Source organism: Bos grunniens, chromosome 2 (genome assembly GCF_055505025.1).
Source record: "Bos grunniens cultivar Pamir isolate PY7600 chromosome 2, Bosgru_T2T1.0, whole genome shotgun sequence".
NCBI classification, from domain to species: Eukaryota; Metazoa; Chordata; class Mammalia; order Artiodactyla; family Bovidae; genus Bos; species Bos grunniens.
Window position 1 is genome coordinate 51,228,615 of NC_141166.1, and position 16,025 is coordinate 51,244,639.

Sequence of the window (16,025 nt, forward strand, 5' to 3'; positions counted from 1 at the left end):
AAATATGCCTGTGCTCTTCCAAAGTGCTTTTGGCTTTCTGTTCATTTAGAAATGATTAGTGTTCTACATCCAGAGAGGCTCTGACCTTCTTTAAAGGCTACTTTTTTTTTTTTAGAGCAGCTTTAGATTCATAGCAACATCAAAAAGGAAGGTATAGAGGTTTTCCACATACCCCTCGTCCATCACACATGCATAGCCTCTCCCATTATCAACATCCCTCACCAGACTGGCATATTCATTACAATGGATGAACCGACACTGACACAACATGATCATCCAAAGTCCACGGCTTACATTAGGTTCCACTATTGGTGTTGTACATTCTGTGAATTTGAACAGATGTCTAATGACATGTATCTACCATTCTGGGCTTCCATAGGTTGCTCAGTGGTAAAGAATCCTCCCGCCAATACAGGAGATACAGGTTTGATCCCTGGGTTGGGGAGATCCCCCTGGAAAAGGAAATGGCCACCACTCCAGTATTCTTGCCTGGAAAATCCCATGGACAGAGGAGCCTGGCAGGCTACAGTCCATGGGATTATAGAGTCGGATATGATTGAGTACACACACACACATACACGCATATCTATCATTCTGCCCTAAAAATCCTCTACGCTGCATCTGACCTTCTTAACTCAAAAGAGTGTTCAGTACCTTTGGCCAATGGCAATCACAAAACTTTCTGGAAAAAAAAGGGCAAGGTGTATTGTTATCGTCAGATAAATCACATAGAATAAAATCTCATAGCATTTTGAAGCACAAAATTAATGATACTTCACAGCTACTTCATGAAAGGAATTTTCAGATAGCAATCTGCTGAGTATGTTATTCTGCAGTCTAAATGTTACTTCTTCACTTTTGCTCTGATTCTTTAATTTTTTTAATTAAAATTTTTTTTCAAAAAATTTTAATTGGAGTATGGTTTCTTTACAGCACTGTGTTAGTTTCTGCTGTACTGCAACACAAATCAGCTATATGTATACATATGTGCCCTTCCTCTTGAGCCTCCCTCCCATCCCCCACCTCACCCCTCTCAGTCATCACAGAGCACCGAGCTGAGCTCCCTGTGCTGTAAGCAGCTTCCCACTAGCTAGCTATCTTACACACGTTAATGTATATTTGCAAACCCATGGACTGTAGCCCACCAGGTTCCTACATCTATGGTATTCTCCAGGCAAGAATACTGGAGTGGGTTGCCATTTCCTTCTTCAGGGAATCTTCCTGACCCAGGGATCGAACCCAGGTCTCCCGCATTGCAGGCATACGCTTTAACCTCTGAGCCACCAGGGAAGCGTTCATGTATATATGTCAATGCTATTCTCTCAACTTGTCCCACCCTCTCAGCCCCCTCTGTGTCCACAAATGCATTCTTTATGTCTGCATCTCTATTCCTGCCCTACAGGTAGGTTCGTCAGTACCATTTTTCTAGATTTCATATATATGCGTTAATATGATATTTGTTTTACTCCTTATTTTTTCCTTTTTTGGCATTTATTTATTTTTAATTGGAACATAATTGCTTTACCAACACAATTTTGTTCTGACTCTTGATGCATCAGGTATAAAAATAGTCTCTTAAAAAGCTACATGTATTTTTCAGAAAGTAAGTAATTTGCCTCTTCTGTGATTTTTCTTTAATGCACATTAAATAAAACTGTGTCCAGATACTTCTAGACATATACACAGATGACAAGGTAATGTGGAAGAGTTTCTAGCTCAGCTAAGGCATAATTTTCTTTGAGTTCAGGAGTTCAGTGATAATAGCCTTTGATCAGGATAGCAGATATTATAAAGAGAAGTAAGTATTTTTCACTATGAAATAATGGATGTGTTGAGGAAACAAAGGAATGAAAACAGTTTTCAAAAGATTTTGTGATTCTTGTACTTGGGAAAATTTTCTCAGAATGTTAGACTTTGTGGAAGCATTGCCATCCACATCTCTGAATGTTCAAACCACTGAGGAAAAATAATACAAAGATTGAAAAAACATGGTGTTGCTTAATTATCTGGAAGCAATTGTTCCTAGAAAAAACTTTAGCCATGAGGTCAGCAGTGATTGGTATGGTTAAATTATAAATTCTTATTTCCCATTACATTTAGTCTTTTTGGTATTTGTAAGTATTATAAAATTTAATATTCTAGGCATTCTTAGTATTACCATATAGCTTACATTTAGTTCTCCTTTTAAAGTTGCCTATTATTAATGCCAGCATCCTGCTTTAGTTACCGAGTACTTCCTGACACTTACAAAGGACCCATTTTGGTTGTGGAAAATCGCCCTTGTGAACAGGTCAACAATGAAGAATAATCATTGTCATTCATTTGCCACGGCGATAAAGGCTGTAGTCCAATGGAGCCCCCTAGTGGTCAACAGGACTCGCTCCTTTTGGGTGTCCTCCGTGCAATTCGTTGAGAAGGTGCTGGCTGTCATTTGATTTTATTCTCCACAAAATGTCTGCTGTGCAGAAGCTTTAACCTGTGCTTTGAGAATCTGCTTTTCCAGAATCTTTTGCAGCTCATTCGAGAGGCCAATTTTTTTGTTCCAAATCCTGAGAGTACTGTGAGGAACAGGATCCAGGATGGATTTTAGAGGGTTTGGCGTAGATAGTGGTAATGACAGTTGTGGTCTTTGAGCAGCATGAAAAATGACTGTCACTCATAGTCAGGGAGAGGCTGAACTAGTCTGAGACAAAGCTGGGTTTGGCAGGGCGCAGCAAAAGGAAATGGTAGCATCTTTTTGCTGGAAGGCAATTGGGGGAAAATGTGTGTGGGAAGCCGAGAATTCTAGTGTAGCCACACTTTTAAAATAAGGGGGAATTATATTTACTGAGGGCTATTAGCTAAGTTCAAAAAAGCTACACACGCCCACCTCCCAGCATCTCAACTGCACCTGCCCAAGAAAAACATACTACTGTAGGAATTAGTTTGCTCTCCAGCATACTGGATGTGCTCAGTCACTTCAGTCGTGTCCGACTCTCTGCAACCCCATGGACCATGGCCCGCCCAGCTCCTCTGTCCATGGGATTCTCCAGGCGAGAATACTGGAGTGGGTTGCCATTTCCTTCATACTGGATGAGTGATACGAATTAGATGATTTTTCCCCTTTTTTAGTTTAGGCAAAAATAAAAATCCTCGAAACTATTATGATTATGACTATTTGAATTTGAGCATACCCCAGGAGATAGTGGAGGACAGAGGAACCTAGTGTGCTACAGTCCAAGGGATGGCAAAGAGTCAGACGTGATTTAAGGACTGAATAACAACAACAGTTTAAAGAATATCAAATTGATATAGAAAAAGGAATCAATCAAAATATGCTGTATTTCATGAGTATTATAAAATAATACCACCTGCAGTATTTAGCTATCAGTCCTCTGCTAATTATTTTCTTTTAAGCATACATTAAACCTCTTGCATATTTCACCAGTGCTAACAGACTTAATGTAATTTTTAAAACAAAAAGCAAAAGAGCAACAACATTTCTACAAGATTTCCTCCTGAGGTACATAAATGGGATGTTGCTGAGAATTAGCTGAATGCAATGATCTACAAAATGTGGATATTATCCCTGTAGTTAATTTGAGTGGTGTTGATGAATGTGAGCTAATTCTAGTATGTATTGTCCCTGAAAAATGTGTGTAGTTAAATTAGCCTTCTCTCGTGACTGGCATGCAATAAAAAGGGCTGTAAAACACAGCTCTAAGAAGAGCCTTTATCAACCTAACATAGCTGCATCTATTCCCTTCTCTCTCTACAACCATAACAAGGTTAATGCAATGTATTTTATGGTGTTCTTATTGTTCAGAGAGGAGAGAAGGTCACGTTCAGAATTTTAAATATATTTGTTCGCATCCTACTCCCTGAGTAGAAAATCATGTCTTTTGCAAGGCTGTGGGTTCCATTCAACAAGCTAAAGGAAAGTACCCTACCCCAGGGATTATCAGCCTGGGAGGTGCTTCCTGACCCTGTGACACCAGGGTCTTCTTCCTAAAAGAACATCTTGCCTGGTGCCCACAGAGCTGGGTGAGTCCATGGGTTCCACCCCAGGCAGTCAAGGCCAATGGAAGATTTGGGCCACGCTTCCTGCCCATTGCCAGTTCCCACCTGGGCAGCAGAGTGAGGAGGGGCAGGGCCTGCTGCCCCCAGTCAGAGCTCAGCAGGGGAGAGAGAGGGGAGCAGAGGTGATAGAGGGTGGGAGAAGGCAGAGAAACAAGGGCTTTGATATGAGGAACTTAGACGGAGAAATCCTCCAGCCCCTGGGGTGAGGAGCCATCTGTGAGTCTTCTGGGAGTGCCAATCAGCAGTGAGCCAATGGCTAACATTGCCAGCTTGAGGTTTGACTTAAAGTCACTAGTCATCAGTCAGAACGTCTACCTCAGAATGTGAAATGATGGGGATAAGAAGCAAACTCTGTTCCCATCTCCCTTCCTCCCCTCCTCTGCTCCCCTCTTCCCTCCTTCTCTCTTCTGCTCCTCCCCTCATTCACCTGCTCTCCTCTCCCTCCTCCTCTGCCTTCTCCTCCCCCTTCAACCTTCTTTTAAAAAGAGCTTGAGGTGGACTGGACACAGGAAGATTGTACAGAGTTGGGAGACTCTCTTAGAGGAACAGAAGGGTTACCCAGAAAGTGGAGAGAGATGATCGGTTCTGTAGGAGTAGGTAAGAAAGGATGTCCTCTTTAAGGAAAAAAGCCTCTATACAGCATCCAGGAAAGAAAGTTAGATGAGAACCACAGTGCCCTGATAGGAAGAAAGTGGAGATGGGTTGGTAACAGACGTATTGCCAGCTGTGCCCAGCAGCTGGCACTAGCTGGACACGGGATGTCCATCAGCAACAATTCAGTTCAGTTTAGTTCAGTCACTCAATCTTGTCCCAGCTCTTTGCGACCCCCATGGACTGCAGCATGCCAGGCCTCTCTGTCCATCACCAACTCCTGGAGTTTACTCAAACTCATGTCCATTGAGTCAGTGATGCCATGCAACCATCTTAATCCTCTGTTGTCCCCTTCTCTTCCCGCCTTCAAGCAAGAATTGGAAACCACCAATTTGAAGTCCAAATAAATTTTATTTCGGAAGGATCTATATGGTCTGTTAAAAGAATGTCCGTTATTTTCTTTTTCAGTAATTAATGGTCACACGCTGTGTATGCGGCTATTACTAGAAATTGCAGACAACCCAGAAGTTGTTGACGTGAAAGATGCCAAAGGACAGTAAGTGTTCTCACACCTGGGGTTGACATTTCAAATCACAACTGATCAGTTAATTTGTTAAACAGCTAGGAGGTCTGAATGCTGAAATTTGGTGTTTATACTGGGATGAAATTGATGGATGAGGGTCCTAGAAGAATGAAGTAGCTTTGTGCTGGAGTATATATCCAAGAAAAGTGTGTGTGTGTGTGTGTATCTTGATGAAAAAGGGCTAACTTTTTATATATGTACCCTTGTTCTTTGGCTTTTTAAAAATATTTTCTCATTTGTTCCTTTTTTCTATTCACTTTTACCCTCTTCTGAAGCTGCTACCATCTCATTTTTAAAATTAATAATGGAATAGGACAGACCTCAAGATGTTATCACCTCCATAAAAATCCTTCATATTTTTATCCTTCTTGTGTTATTTTTCCCTGAGTATTTTCCATCTGTTAGCCTGTTCTCCCACCCAGTCTTCTCTTACGAATAGGAAACGCAGAGCAATAAAGCACTGGTGACTCACCCCAGATATATGAGTTCATGTTGAAGACAGAACTGGGCCTCACCTCCTGGAGCCCAGCACTTGGGTCTTTTCTCTGGACTTGTCCTCCTTTTCTTTAAGGCAATGGAGCTTTGTTCAAATGAAATACTGAACCAAAATCCAACGTAAAAGACTATAAAAGTAGTTCACAGTTGCTCTGATGGAAACAAGAGCATCTCTTATATACACACATTCCCTGCTCAATTGATACTTGGCCAATGCTGCATAGTTCTGAAAATGATGGGATTCAAGTGAGCATCTTGAGGTGAAACTTTCTTCTGCCCTACTCATACTGATCATTCCACTGCCACCATTCCATGTGGTCATTAGAGACCAGAGGCACATAGCTTGTTCCAGGTAGTAGAGAGCAAATCGGGGACACTCAGAAAATACTAAGCAATTGTCAAAAAGGGAGAGAGACTGAGAGAGAGAGAGAGAGAGAGACAAAGGAAGAGAGGAAGATGCTCCCACTGGAAGTGATGAGTATTTTTTAATCTTCTTTTTAAAAGCCCATTCAAATAAAAACCCACAATGAGGTATTATCTCATGCTGGTCAGAGGGCCGTAATCAGAAAGTCTACAGACAATAAATGCAGGAGAGGGTGTGGTTAAAATGGAACTCTCTTACCGTGTTGGTGGGAATGCAAACTGGTACAGCTACTATGGAGAACAGTGTGGAGACTCCTTAAAAAACTGGGAATAGAACTGCCATACAACCCAGATATCCCACTGTTGGGCATACACACCTAGGAAACCAGAATTGAAAGAGATACGTGTACCCCAGTGTTCATTGCAGCACTGTTTACAATAGCTAGGACATGGAAGCAACCTAGATGTCCATCAGCAGACAAATGGATAAGGAAGTTGTGGTACATATACACAATGGAATATTACTCAGCTATAAAAAAGAACTGCATTTGAGACAGTGCTAATGAGGTGGATGAAATTGGAACCTATTATACAGAGTGAAGTAAGTCAGAAGGAGAAACACAAATACTGTATATTAACACGTATGGAATTTAGAAAGATGATAACAACAATCCTATGTGTAATACAGCAAAAGAGACACAGATGTAAAGAACAGACTTTTGGACTTTGTGGGAAAAGACGAGGGTGGGATGATTTGAGAGACTAGCATTGAAACATGTATATTACTGTATGTGAAATAGATGGCCAGTGCAAGTTCAGTGCATGAAGCAGGGCACTCAAAGCTGGTACTCTGGGACAACCCCAAGTGATGAGGTGGGGAGGGAGGTGGGGGGGGGGGGTTCAGGATGGGTTAGACACATGTACCCATGGCTGATTCATGTCAATGTATGGCAAAAACCATCACAATATTGTAAAGTAATTATCCTCCAATTAAATTAATTAATTAAAAAATAAAAGCCCAATTTCTCTCTTTTCCTAGAACCCCACTAATGCTTGCAGTAGCGTATGGACACAGTGATGCTGTTTCATTGTTACTTGAAAAGGAAGCAAATGTAGATGCTGTTGACATCATGGGCTGCACAGCTTTACACAGAGGGGTATGTACATCTTCCTTAGCTTTAGTCAAGCAATTCTGTAGTGAACTTGTTTCTTCTTTTTTTTTTACCTCCTTATGAATTTTTAGTAAGAAGATTGTTGCCTGAGATAACCAATTAATCTCAGTCAGTCAAAAAGAAATTACAAAATCTTTTGCAAAGATAAAATAATGGCAGGTACTCTGAGGTTCTGCTCTTGAGTTGCCATGTTTGACTGTGATAATAGATACATGAACACCTATTGTTGCAAGACTTGGTTCTGCTTTCTGATTGCATGCACATCATAGGAAATTTGCAAAAAAAATCTTAAAGCACAAATAACAAAATAGTAATCTCTAGTAATCTTACCTCCTGGAGATAACCACTTTTTGATATATATCACCAATCTTTTTTCTAAATATAGATTTGTTTTAAATCTTAAAAAGAATACTGAAGATGCTATTTGGAACCTTTTTTTTTCTTATAGTATATCAAGTACCTTTGTCCATATCACTAAATATTTTTCTGCCCTATCTTTTTTAATCCTCCATTGTGTGCAGGTGTTGTAATTTATTCTGATGATTACCTAGTTTTGAGTAACCACGCTATTTTTAATTGTTCTTTATTACAATGTGGGCCCATTTACCACCTGAAGTATGTACTCTGCTGAAATAAGTACACTGTGTGTAATTCTTCATAAACACCTGCTGAACTGTTTTTTAAAGTATATCAAGAAATCTAAATGAAACAAAAGCAGAAATCAGGAAATTGTTATTTAAAGATGGTGCTGACCACCATGATCAATGACAAGAAGAGGAACTCTAAATGTTTAATGCCATAATCATAGATCTTATTTTAGGTACTTTTTGGTACTTCCTATGGGCCACACAGCAGTCTGGGAGCCTTTACATATCTTATTAGTCCTCACAACAGCCTATGAGGTCATTATTACTGTCCTCATTTACAGGTGGGTGTTTCTCTGAAGTAGGATAAGAGTCTTTTCCCTTAAGACCTGGGTGTTATGTCCACTTACTTTGAGCCTAACCCCACTTAGTCAACAACTTTGCTTGCTGAGTCTTCTTAGATTTGTGTTGTGTTTTTAATTGCGATGCTTCAGATTATGACGGGACATGAGGAATGTGTGCAAATGCTGCTGGAACAAGAAGTGTCGATTCTGTGTAAAGATTCCAGAGGGAGGACACCCTTGCACTATGCAGCTGCTCGTGGCCATGCCACGTGGCTGAGTGAGCTGCTCCAGATGGCACTTTCCGAGGAGGACTGTTCTTTCAAAGACAACCAAGGCTACACGCCACTGCACTGGGCTTGTTACAATGGTGAGTTAATTGTCACTTGACTGATTCCAGTAGACTTCCTATCCCAACACTACTGTGATCTCAAAGGAAGTGAGAACATAACATGATGCTGTAACCAAGGTATCCACTCTTTCTGCATTCAGATACTGCAAAACAAACAAACAAAAATACCTTTTTTAGAAAATATTTTTCCCTCCGTGGCTACCATGATGCCATATTGGAATGAAAAATCACTTCACACTTTTTCTTAACCAGTAACATGTAACTCCTCATCAGAACTTCTGATGAACTAACTAGTTTAAATCAGGCTTTCTTTTCTATATGAGATAACCAGGGATCCTACAAGGAATTGAAATAATACAGCTAAAAACAACCAAAACAATATGATGTAATAATGTCACAATTGACAACTGGTAGGCACATGATTTATCTTTCAGCATTGTATTTTTATGTCACGTAGTCCCATTTATTTAGTTATACTTGCTACTGAGGAGATTTAAAATTCTGTGTTTCACTTATTTGAGTAGAAAAAGTTCAATGCCTGATAATTGTTACATTTAAAAAATACTGAAGCCTCTAAAGTAAAATTAAGTCATTTCCAAACTTACTTTTTGATGTAATTTGGTATTTATTTTTCATAATTCTCCCTTGAAAATGTAAATCAATATATATGTATGTACATCTTTTTTAAAACTAGAATTCATATAACAAATATTCTATAACTTTTCTTATTGTGCACTCAACATTCTATTGCAGATAACCTTACAAATCAATATGTATCTATATACATTGATCTTGTTAATAGTTGAATATTTTATATCAGATAAATAGGTATAGACATGCATGAGTATGAGTGTGTATATCAGAATTTAATATTTATTCAACCAGATCCCTGTTGACGAACATTCAAATTGTTTTTAGGCTTTTTTTCTCATTACAAACAGTACTGGAGTGTGTATGTTCATATCATGGTACTTTATTCTGTTAGATAAATTTCCAAATAAAATAATAAATAACAAAATAAAATAATAAATTTCCAAATAAAATAAATGATGAGGGCTTGTATATTTTTAAACTTTAATAAATTATACCATACTGCTTTAGTATGGCATAATTTTTACCGCACCAAATGTAAATAAAAGCTTTTGTTAGCCCAAGGTGATGTTAATCTTCTTAATTTTTGTCAATTTGAAGGACAAAAAAAGGGTATCTCATTTTATTTTGTGTTTTCTTGTCTAATTGTGTACTGATTTATGTATTTGCATTTCCTCTTCTGGAAATTACTTTTTCCATCTATTGCTCATTTTTTCCCTATTGAGTGGTTTATCTTTTTTTACACATTTGTAGGAGCACCTTGTCTTAGAATATGAATCCTCTCTGTGTTATGTGTGTTGCAAACTTTTTTTTCTCAGTTCACTATTTGTCTTTGCTCCTTGTTAATGATATCTTTTTCCATGTAAAGATTTTGAACTTTTGTGTAGTTGAATCTGTGAGATTTTTTCTTCTATGGTATGTAGGTTTACAGTCTTGCTTAAAAAGATCTCCTACCTCTAAGCTTATATGAATATTTTCCCATATAGTTCTGTTGTTGTTCTATTGCTAAGTCCCGGTGGACTGTATTAGCACGTAAGACTCCTCTCTTTTCCACTGTCTCCCAGAGTTTGCAAATTCATGTCCATATGTTTCTTACTGTGCTTCTGTTGTTTTATTTATCCATAATCAATTCTTCTATTAAAATTTTCACTTAGAAACTATGATTATTGGGTCCAGAAAAGTTTTATGGTGCTCTAACTGTATCAGTTTAAGATCTTTCATTATGTTTTTATTACGATCCTCTTTTTTTCATTGGTTCTGACCTCAGTAAGAGTCAAATTTTCCACTTTTGCAGTTTGGTTTTGTTCCCTCCCGGCCATTGGAGGATTGTGATTTTTTTTTTTTAATTTACTTGCTAATGGGTAAGGTCACCCTAAGCCCCATGTGAGTTAAGCTGCAAGATCTATCTAGCACTGGAAAACCTACAGGAGGGGGGGTGATGGAGTGCCAGTGTTGATTATAACAGCAGGTGGCAAACCTCCCACAGACCACATTTTCTCCCGTGTGGAGTTGGATGGGGCGGGGGTGATAGGGCTGTCTGTTCTAAGACCTCTCCAGGTACAAGCAGGGGAAGGGGAGCAGGCCTATCCTAAACAATCCACTGGAATCTACACTTCCAGTGTCGTCTTCCAGATTGGAGGTTTAAGCTCCCCTCTTCCCAGAATCTCCTTCACTGAGCACTTTGAAACACTGAAAGTCATTCAAGGATCCCCAGTCCTACCTACACAGACCTTTACATTGAGATGCATATAGCCTCCAAGAAATGGTTTGTGTAGGTGCTGCCCCAAGCTAGGTCCTTCAGGGAAATTCATAGTAATAGAGAGGTTGAAATGTCTGGGAATATTTGAGTGACAGTTGGATATAGTTAGAAAGCTAAACAGTATAACTGACATAAAATTAGGGGATTTGTATGTTCATTACTTCATACACTTCTCAGTCCTCCTAAAAGCAAAATTTCACTTTTTTTCTCTATAGGTACAAAAAAAGTTTGACTTATTTTAGTACTTAAAATTGTTCAATCAACATAATTCTGGGGTAGATCAGAAGAGAGCTCTAATTTAGCACATAACTCAGCCAAGAAGAGGTTTCCAGGGCAACAATCCATATTCCAAAGCCAAATAGCTTTACCTTCTTGCCTTAACAATTGTATGAGAACATTGCTTCACAAACCTCATGTAGGTCCTTTATCAAGTAAATTTCCCATCATCCTGTGACATCAATAGGGCAGGTATTCCTTCTCCGATTTTTTTATATGTAGGAAATGGAGGCTCATAGATCACATAACAAGTAAGCTCACAGAGCTGGGGCCTTACTTAAATTCAGTTGATTTGAAAACTACCTGCCATTTTGTTGAAAGTAATTATTCACATTTGTTCATCTACTCACTAAAAAATACTTAGTGGGTCCATACTATTTGTCAGGAACTGTTCTTCAGATCAGATCAGATCAGTCGCTCAGTCGTGTCCTTGGTACCCTTTTAAATACCATATAGTGTTTTACAGTCAAAGCCCTTTAACCTGCACTATCATAAGTACTGTTTTTTATCAATCACATCTTCCTCCCTTCCCTAGGGTGCATAATTATAAGTGAACCTATTCATCTGGGTAAAAGGGAAATTTTCTGCTCTAAATATGGACAAACTGAGGCATACCTATGTTAGGCACCTATCTACTAAGAGCTGTGAGTATGGTAGAATTGTTCCGCTTGCAAATGAGGTCTCTTTCTCGTCACTGCTTAATTTATTCATTATATCTCAGAACACCTATGAACATAGTTAAAAACATTTTGACATTTAGTGAATTTTATTCCATGGAGAATGATCATTCAGCCAATTCAGGAAAATTCATGGGCCAGAATTCAGTACTTAATGAAAAAATAGATTTCATTAAACAAAGTTTCATGTTAGAAGCTCTCTAAATTCTTTTGGTTCCTTGCAGGTAATGAAAACTGTATAGAGGTACTTTTGGAGCAGAAATGCTTTCGAACATTTATCGGTAATCCTTTCACTCCACTGCACTGTGCAATGTAAGTAGAAAAACTGGAAGTTAATGGTGTGGCTTGAATTCTTTAAACCACACCTAGGGAAAGGGCTTTTGGCAGAAGGAAAACGCTTTTAGATTACAGATAAGACCAGTATATTCCATTTTGCTGCTAAAGGCAAATAAGTCTGATATCAAAGTGTAGTATCTAATGTTAATGATTTTTCAGGAGCTTTTTGTGAAGTGCCGTGGTTCCAAGGTGGCTCACAAACCACCCAGGGAAACGGTAGAAAGGGGTGGACTGAGAAACAGTACCCACCATGTGAAGAGCTCTTCAGGTGTATCAGTAGTCACGCTTGTCTGCCAAATGCTAAAAATAAGTTGGGGTTAGCAATATTATCCCTGTGGATAATTAGAAAGACATTTTATTCCAGGAAGATTTCATATATGGTAATTTTCCAATCTTCGTAATGTTGAAATTCTTCTTTGGTAAATGAAACTTTTGCTCAAATTTTGTATCAAAATTTTTAAATGCATCAGATTATTAAAGATACAGTGCATAGAAAGATGGAGTAGGAGGGGATATATAATTTTTTAGAGAGCAATATTTTAAATTTTTAAATCTATTTTCATTTTAGAATAAATGATCATGAGAATTGTGCATCATTGTTACTCGGGGCCATAGATTCCAGTATTGTCAATTGTAGAGATGACAAAGGCAGGTAAGTGATCCTAAGAGCATGGCTCTTGTCTGTTGAATCTTAGCCTTCTTTGTGGCTCCATAGTGGCCAAACATCTATGTTTTTGATTGAAAAAGTAATATATATACATATTTTTAAAAATTAAGTGTAATAAATGACATATAAAGAAATTATCCTCTTAGTCCAAAAGCCCTAGCCTCTTCCACTGAGAAAACTACTTAAAACTGTTCTTTCTAAATTTTTATTTTCTTCCAAATATTGTATATAGATAACTACATAAATATATAAAAATATATATGTTTATATTCTTTTTATACAAATGAGAACATTCTATATTAATGTTCTCCTTTTAACATATCTTGGAGATCTTTCCACACCAGAACATATATATTTACCATATTCTTTTTAAAGCTTCATATTATTCCATTTACTGGATATGTTATAATTTAATCAGCTTGTCCTCCTTTGAAGAATATTCAAGTTATTTCAGAATTTTGGTGTTTTAGTGAATGGTGCAATGAACAGTCTAGTACAAGTATCTGTTTGCATGAGCAAGTGCATCTGGGAGATAAAAGTGCTAGAATTGGAATTTTTTGGTTCAAGGATCATAGTGTTTAACTTTGATAAATCATGCCAAATTATCCTCCCAAAGAAACCAACCATTCACATTAAATGATGTAGGCTTTTTTTAAAAATAGCCAATTATCTACAAATCTAAGGCCTAATTTTGAAAGTATGTTTATCAATGATGAGAGAGGTCATTGGAACTCAAGATTAAAGGGTCAGTAAAGATGCTGATTTTATTATCAGGACCACTGCCTACACCCCCCAAATCTAGGGGTGCTGTTCACATAGGTGACACTTCAGTGTCTACCCTGAATGGCTTTTGGGGGAACCTGGTCACCATCTCTCTAAGCCAGTAAGTTTTAAATCCCTAAGATGACACCATGCACATGTTTCTCAGGCACATATAGAAAGGGAGTGTGTTAAGTTTATAGGAAGCTAACATCATACCTGTTTTAAATCGTCAGGACACCACTTCATGCAGCAGCATTTGCTGATCACGTGGAGTGCTTGCAGCTTCTTCTGAGACACAACGCTCAAGTGAACGCGGCAGACAATTCAGGGAAAACACCACTGATGATGGCTGCTGAGAACGGGCAGGCTGGTGCCGTGGGTATGTGCTTGACTTGTGGGCTTGGAGTTTAGGCCTGTCTAAAACCAAAGGCATGTAAAGTTGGGAAAGTGATCATCCTCTCGGTATATACATGTTAGAGAAGACCAACATTGTATTTAAGCCACCGGATCTGCTGCTGCTGCTGTCACTTCAGTCGTGTCCGACTCTGTGTTAACTTGGTTATTGATAGACTTTGTCAATTAATAACAGTGAAATCTGTCAACATTTAGAAACCAAATAGAACAATAGAATCATTTTACCGGGAAATAACAAAACTGTAAAGACAATTAAAATTAATGCCTGTAGGGACTTCCTTCGTGGTCCACTGGGTAAGACTCCATGCTCCCAATGTGGGAGCCCGGGTTTGATCCCTGATCAGTAAACTAGATCCTACGTGCCTCAACTAAAGATCATGCATGCTGCAGCTAAGACCTGGAGCAGCCAAAGAAATAAAAATAAATTTATGACTATGGAATTTGGATTTGAATAGAACAACTATGGCAATAAAGTGGCTTCCCTGATAGCTCAGTTGGTAAAGAATCCACCTGAGGAAACCCCGGTTTGATTCCTGGATTGGGAAGACCTACTTGAGAAGGGATAGGCCACCCATTCCAATATCCTTGGGAGAATCCTCCCACAATGCAGAAGACCTGGGTTCAATCCCTGGGTTGGGAAGATCCCCTGGAAAAGGGAAAGGCTACCCACTCCAGTATTCTGGCCTGGAGAATTCCATGGACCATATAGTCCATGGGGTTGCAAAGAGTCAGACACAACTGACTGACCTTCACTTTCATGGCAATAAATTGTTCCTTTTTTCTTTAAAAATATTAGTTATGGTAATGTGAGTATACAAATTTAAAAGCATTATTGTTTTGGTAGTAATTTCTTCAAAATGCATGTAATTAGCATGTAGTCTTAGTAACTATCTTTTGGCTTTTTCTGCAGATATTTTGGTGAACAGTGCCCAGGCTGACCTGACTGTGAAGGATAAGGACTTGAACACATCCTTACATTTGGCTAGTAGTAAAGTATGTAAATGGATTTGAAACATGGTTATTTTAGTGTAATGATAAAATGATAATAATAATACCTAAATCTGTCCATCAGAAGTGTGTGTATCATGGCTCTTAATTAAGATGTATGTTTTCCCAGGATGGTGTCATTCTCAGTGAAATCAAAGGGGGAAGCAAAGGGCAGACCCACACAAATGGGTTGATGGGCTATGCTTTTCAGGGAATTTGCCACTTGAATTCTTGCCACAATCTGGTTTGATGCTGCCACTGAATCTGTCTTCATGGTTGTGGTATCATATTTTGCTTTTAAACACAGGTTAGGAACTTAGTTAAATGGCTTCTAAAATATAAGCAGTTCCACATGTTTTCATTTATTCTGCTTGAAGACATTGTAATAACACAGCCAAAAATACTCTTTTATGAGGCAAATAAATGTATTCATTTAGGTATGCTTCTCTTGTCTCCCTTTTCTTCTGGTACGTAGTTCAGTGCAAAGAATGTGTTTGTTTTAAGAGCATCATGTTCACATATAGCTTAAGGTTCCTGCTTCTGTAAAAAAATAAATGTATGGTTTTATGAGAGTGGGATCATACTGTTGGATAACCTGCTTTCATTACTGAATCATATATTATGAATATCTTCCTTTCAGACATCATATATTATAGTGTTTTATAAGATGTATGGAACCCTGCCTTAGGATTGTGCTACCCTTGATTCAACCCATCCCTTATTGTTAAACGTTTCCTTGTTTCAAATATATGCTACTACAAATAATACTAATTGTAGTATAATAATCTGAATAAATCCCTAAATATGAAATTAGTGAGTCTAAGGCTATGAACACTTCTAAGACCAAAATGCCCTGTAATAAGGTTTTAACCATTTACATTCCACCAGCAGTACATGACAATGAAAACTCCATAGACACTTCTAAAATTATCTTTACGTGTTTCCCTTATAAGGCATTGTAATATGATGCTAGTTGACACCAGTGATGGTGGTTTGTTCCAATATCGTTGTATCAT

At 38.3% G+C, this 16,025-nt stretch overlaps 1 protein-coding gene across 18 annotated transcripts in view; it reads left to right on the forward strand.

Annotated features, from left to right (window-relative positions):
* Positions 1–16,025, forward strand: part of ANKRD44 (ankyrin repeat domain 44) — a 311,506-nt gene that overhangs the window by 286,660 nt on the left and 8,821 nt on the right. For all 18 annotated transcript variants that reach the window (XM_086347858.1, XM_086347867.1, XM_086347758.1 and 15 more), the window contains 7 exons: positions 5,119–5,206; positions 7,131–7,248; positions 8,342–8,558; positions 12,068–12,155; positions 12,748–12,831; positions 13,842–13,987; positions 14,933–15,015. In XM_086347858.1, coding sequence (XP_086203984.1) covers positions 5,119–5,206; positions 7,131–7,248; positions 8,342–8,558; positions 12,068–12,155; positions 12,748–12,831; positions 13,842–13,987; positions 14,933–15,015 — 824 coding nt within the window. The remainder of the gene's footprint in view (positions 1–5,118; positions 5,207–7,130; positions 7,249–8,341; positions 8,559–12,067; positions 12,156–12,747; positions 12,832–13,841; positions 13,988–14,932; positions 15,016–16,025) is intronic.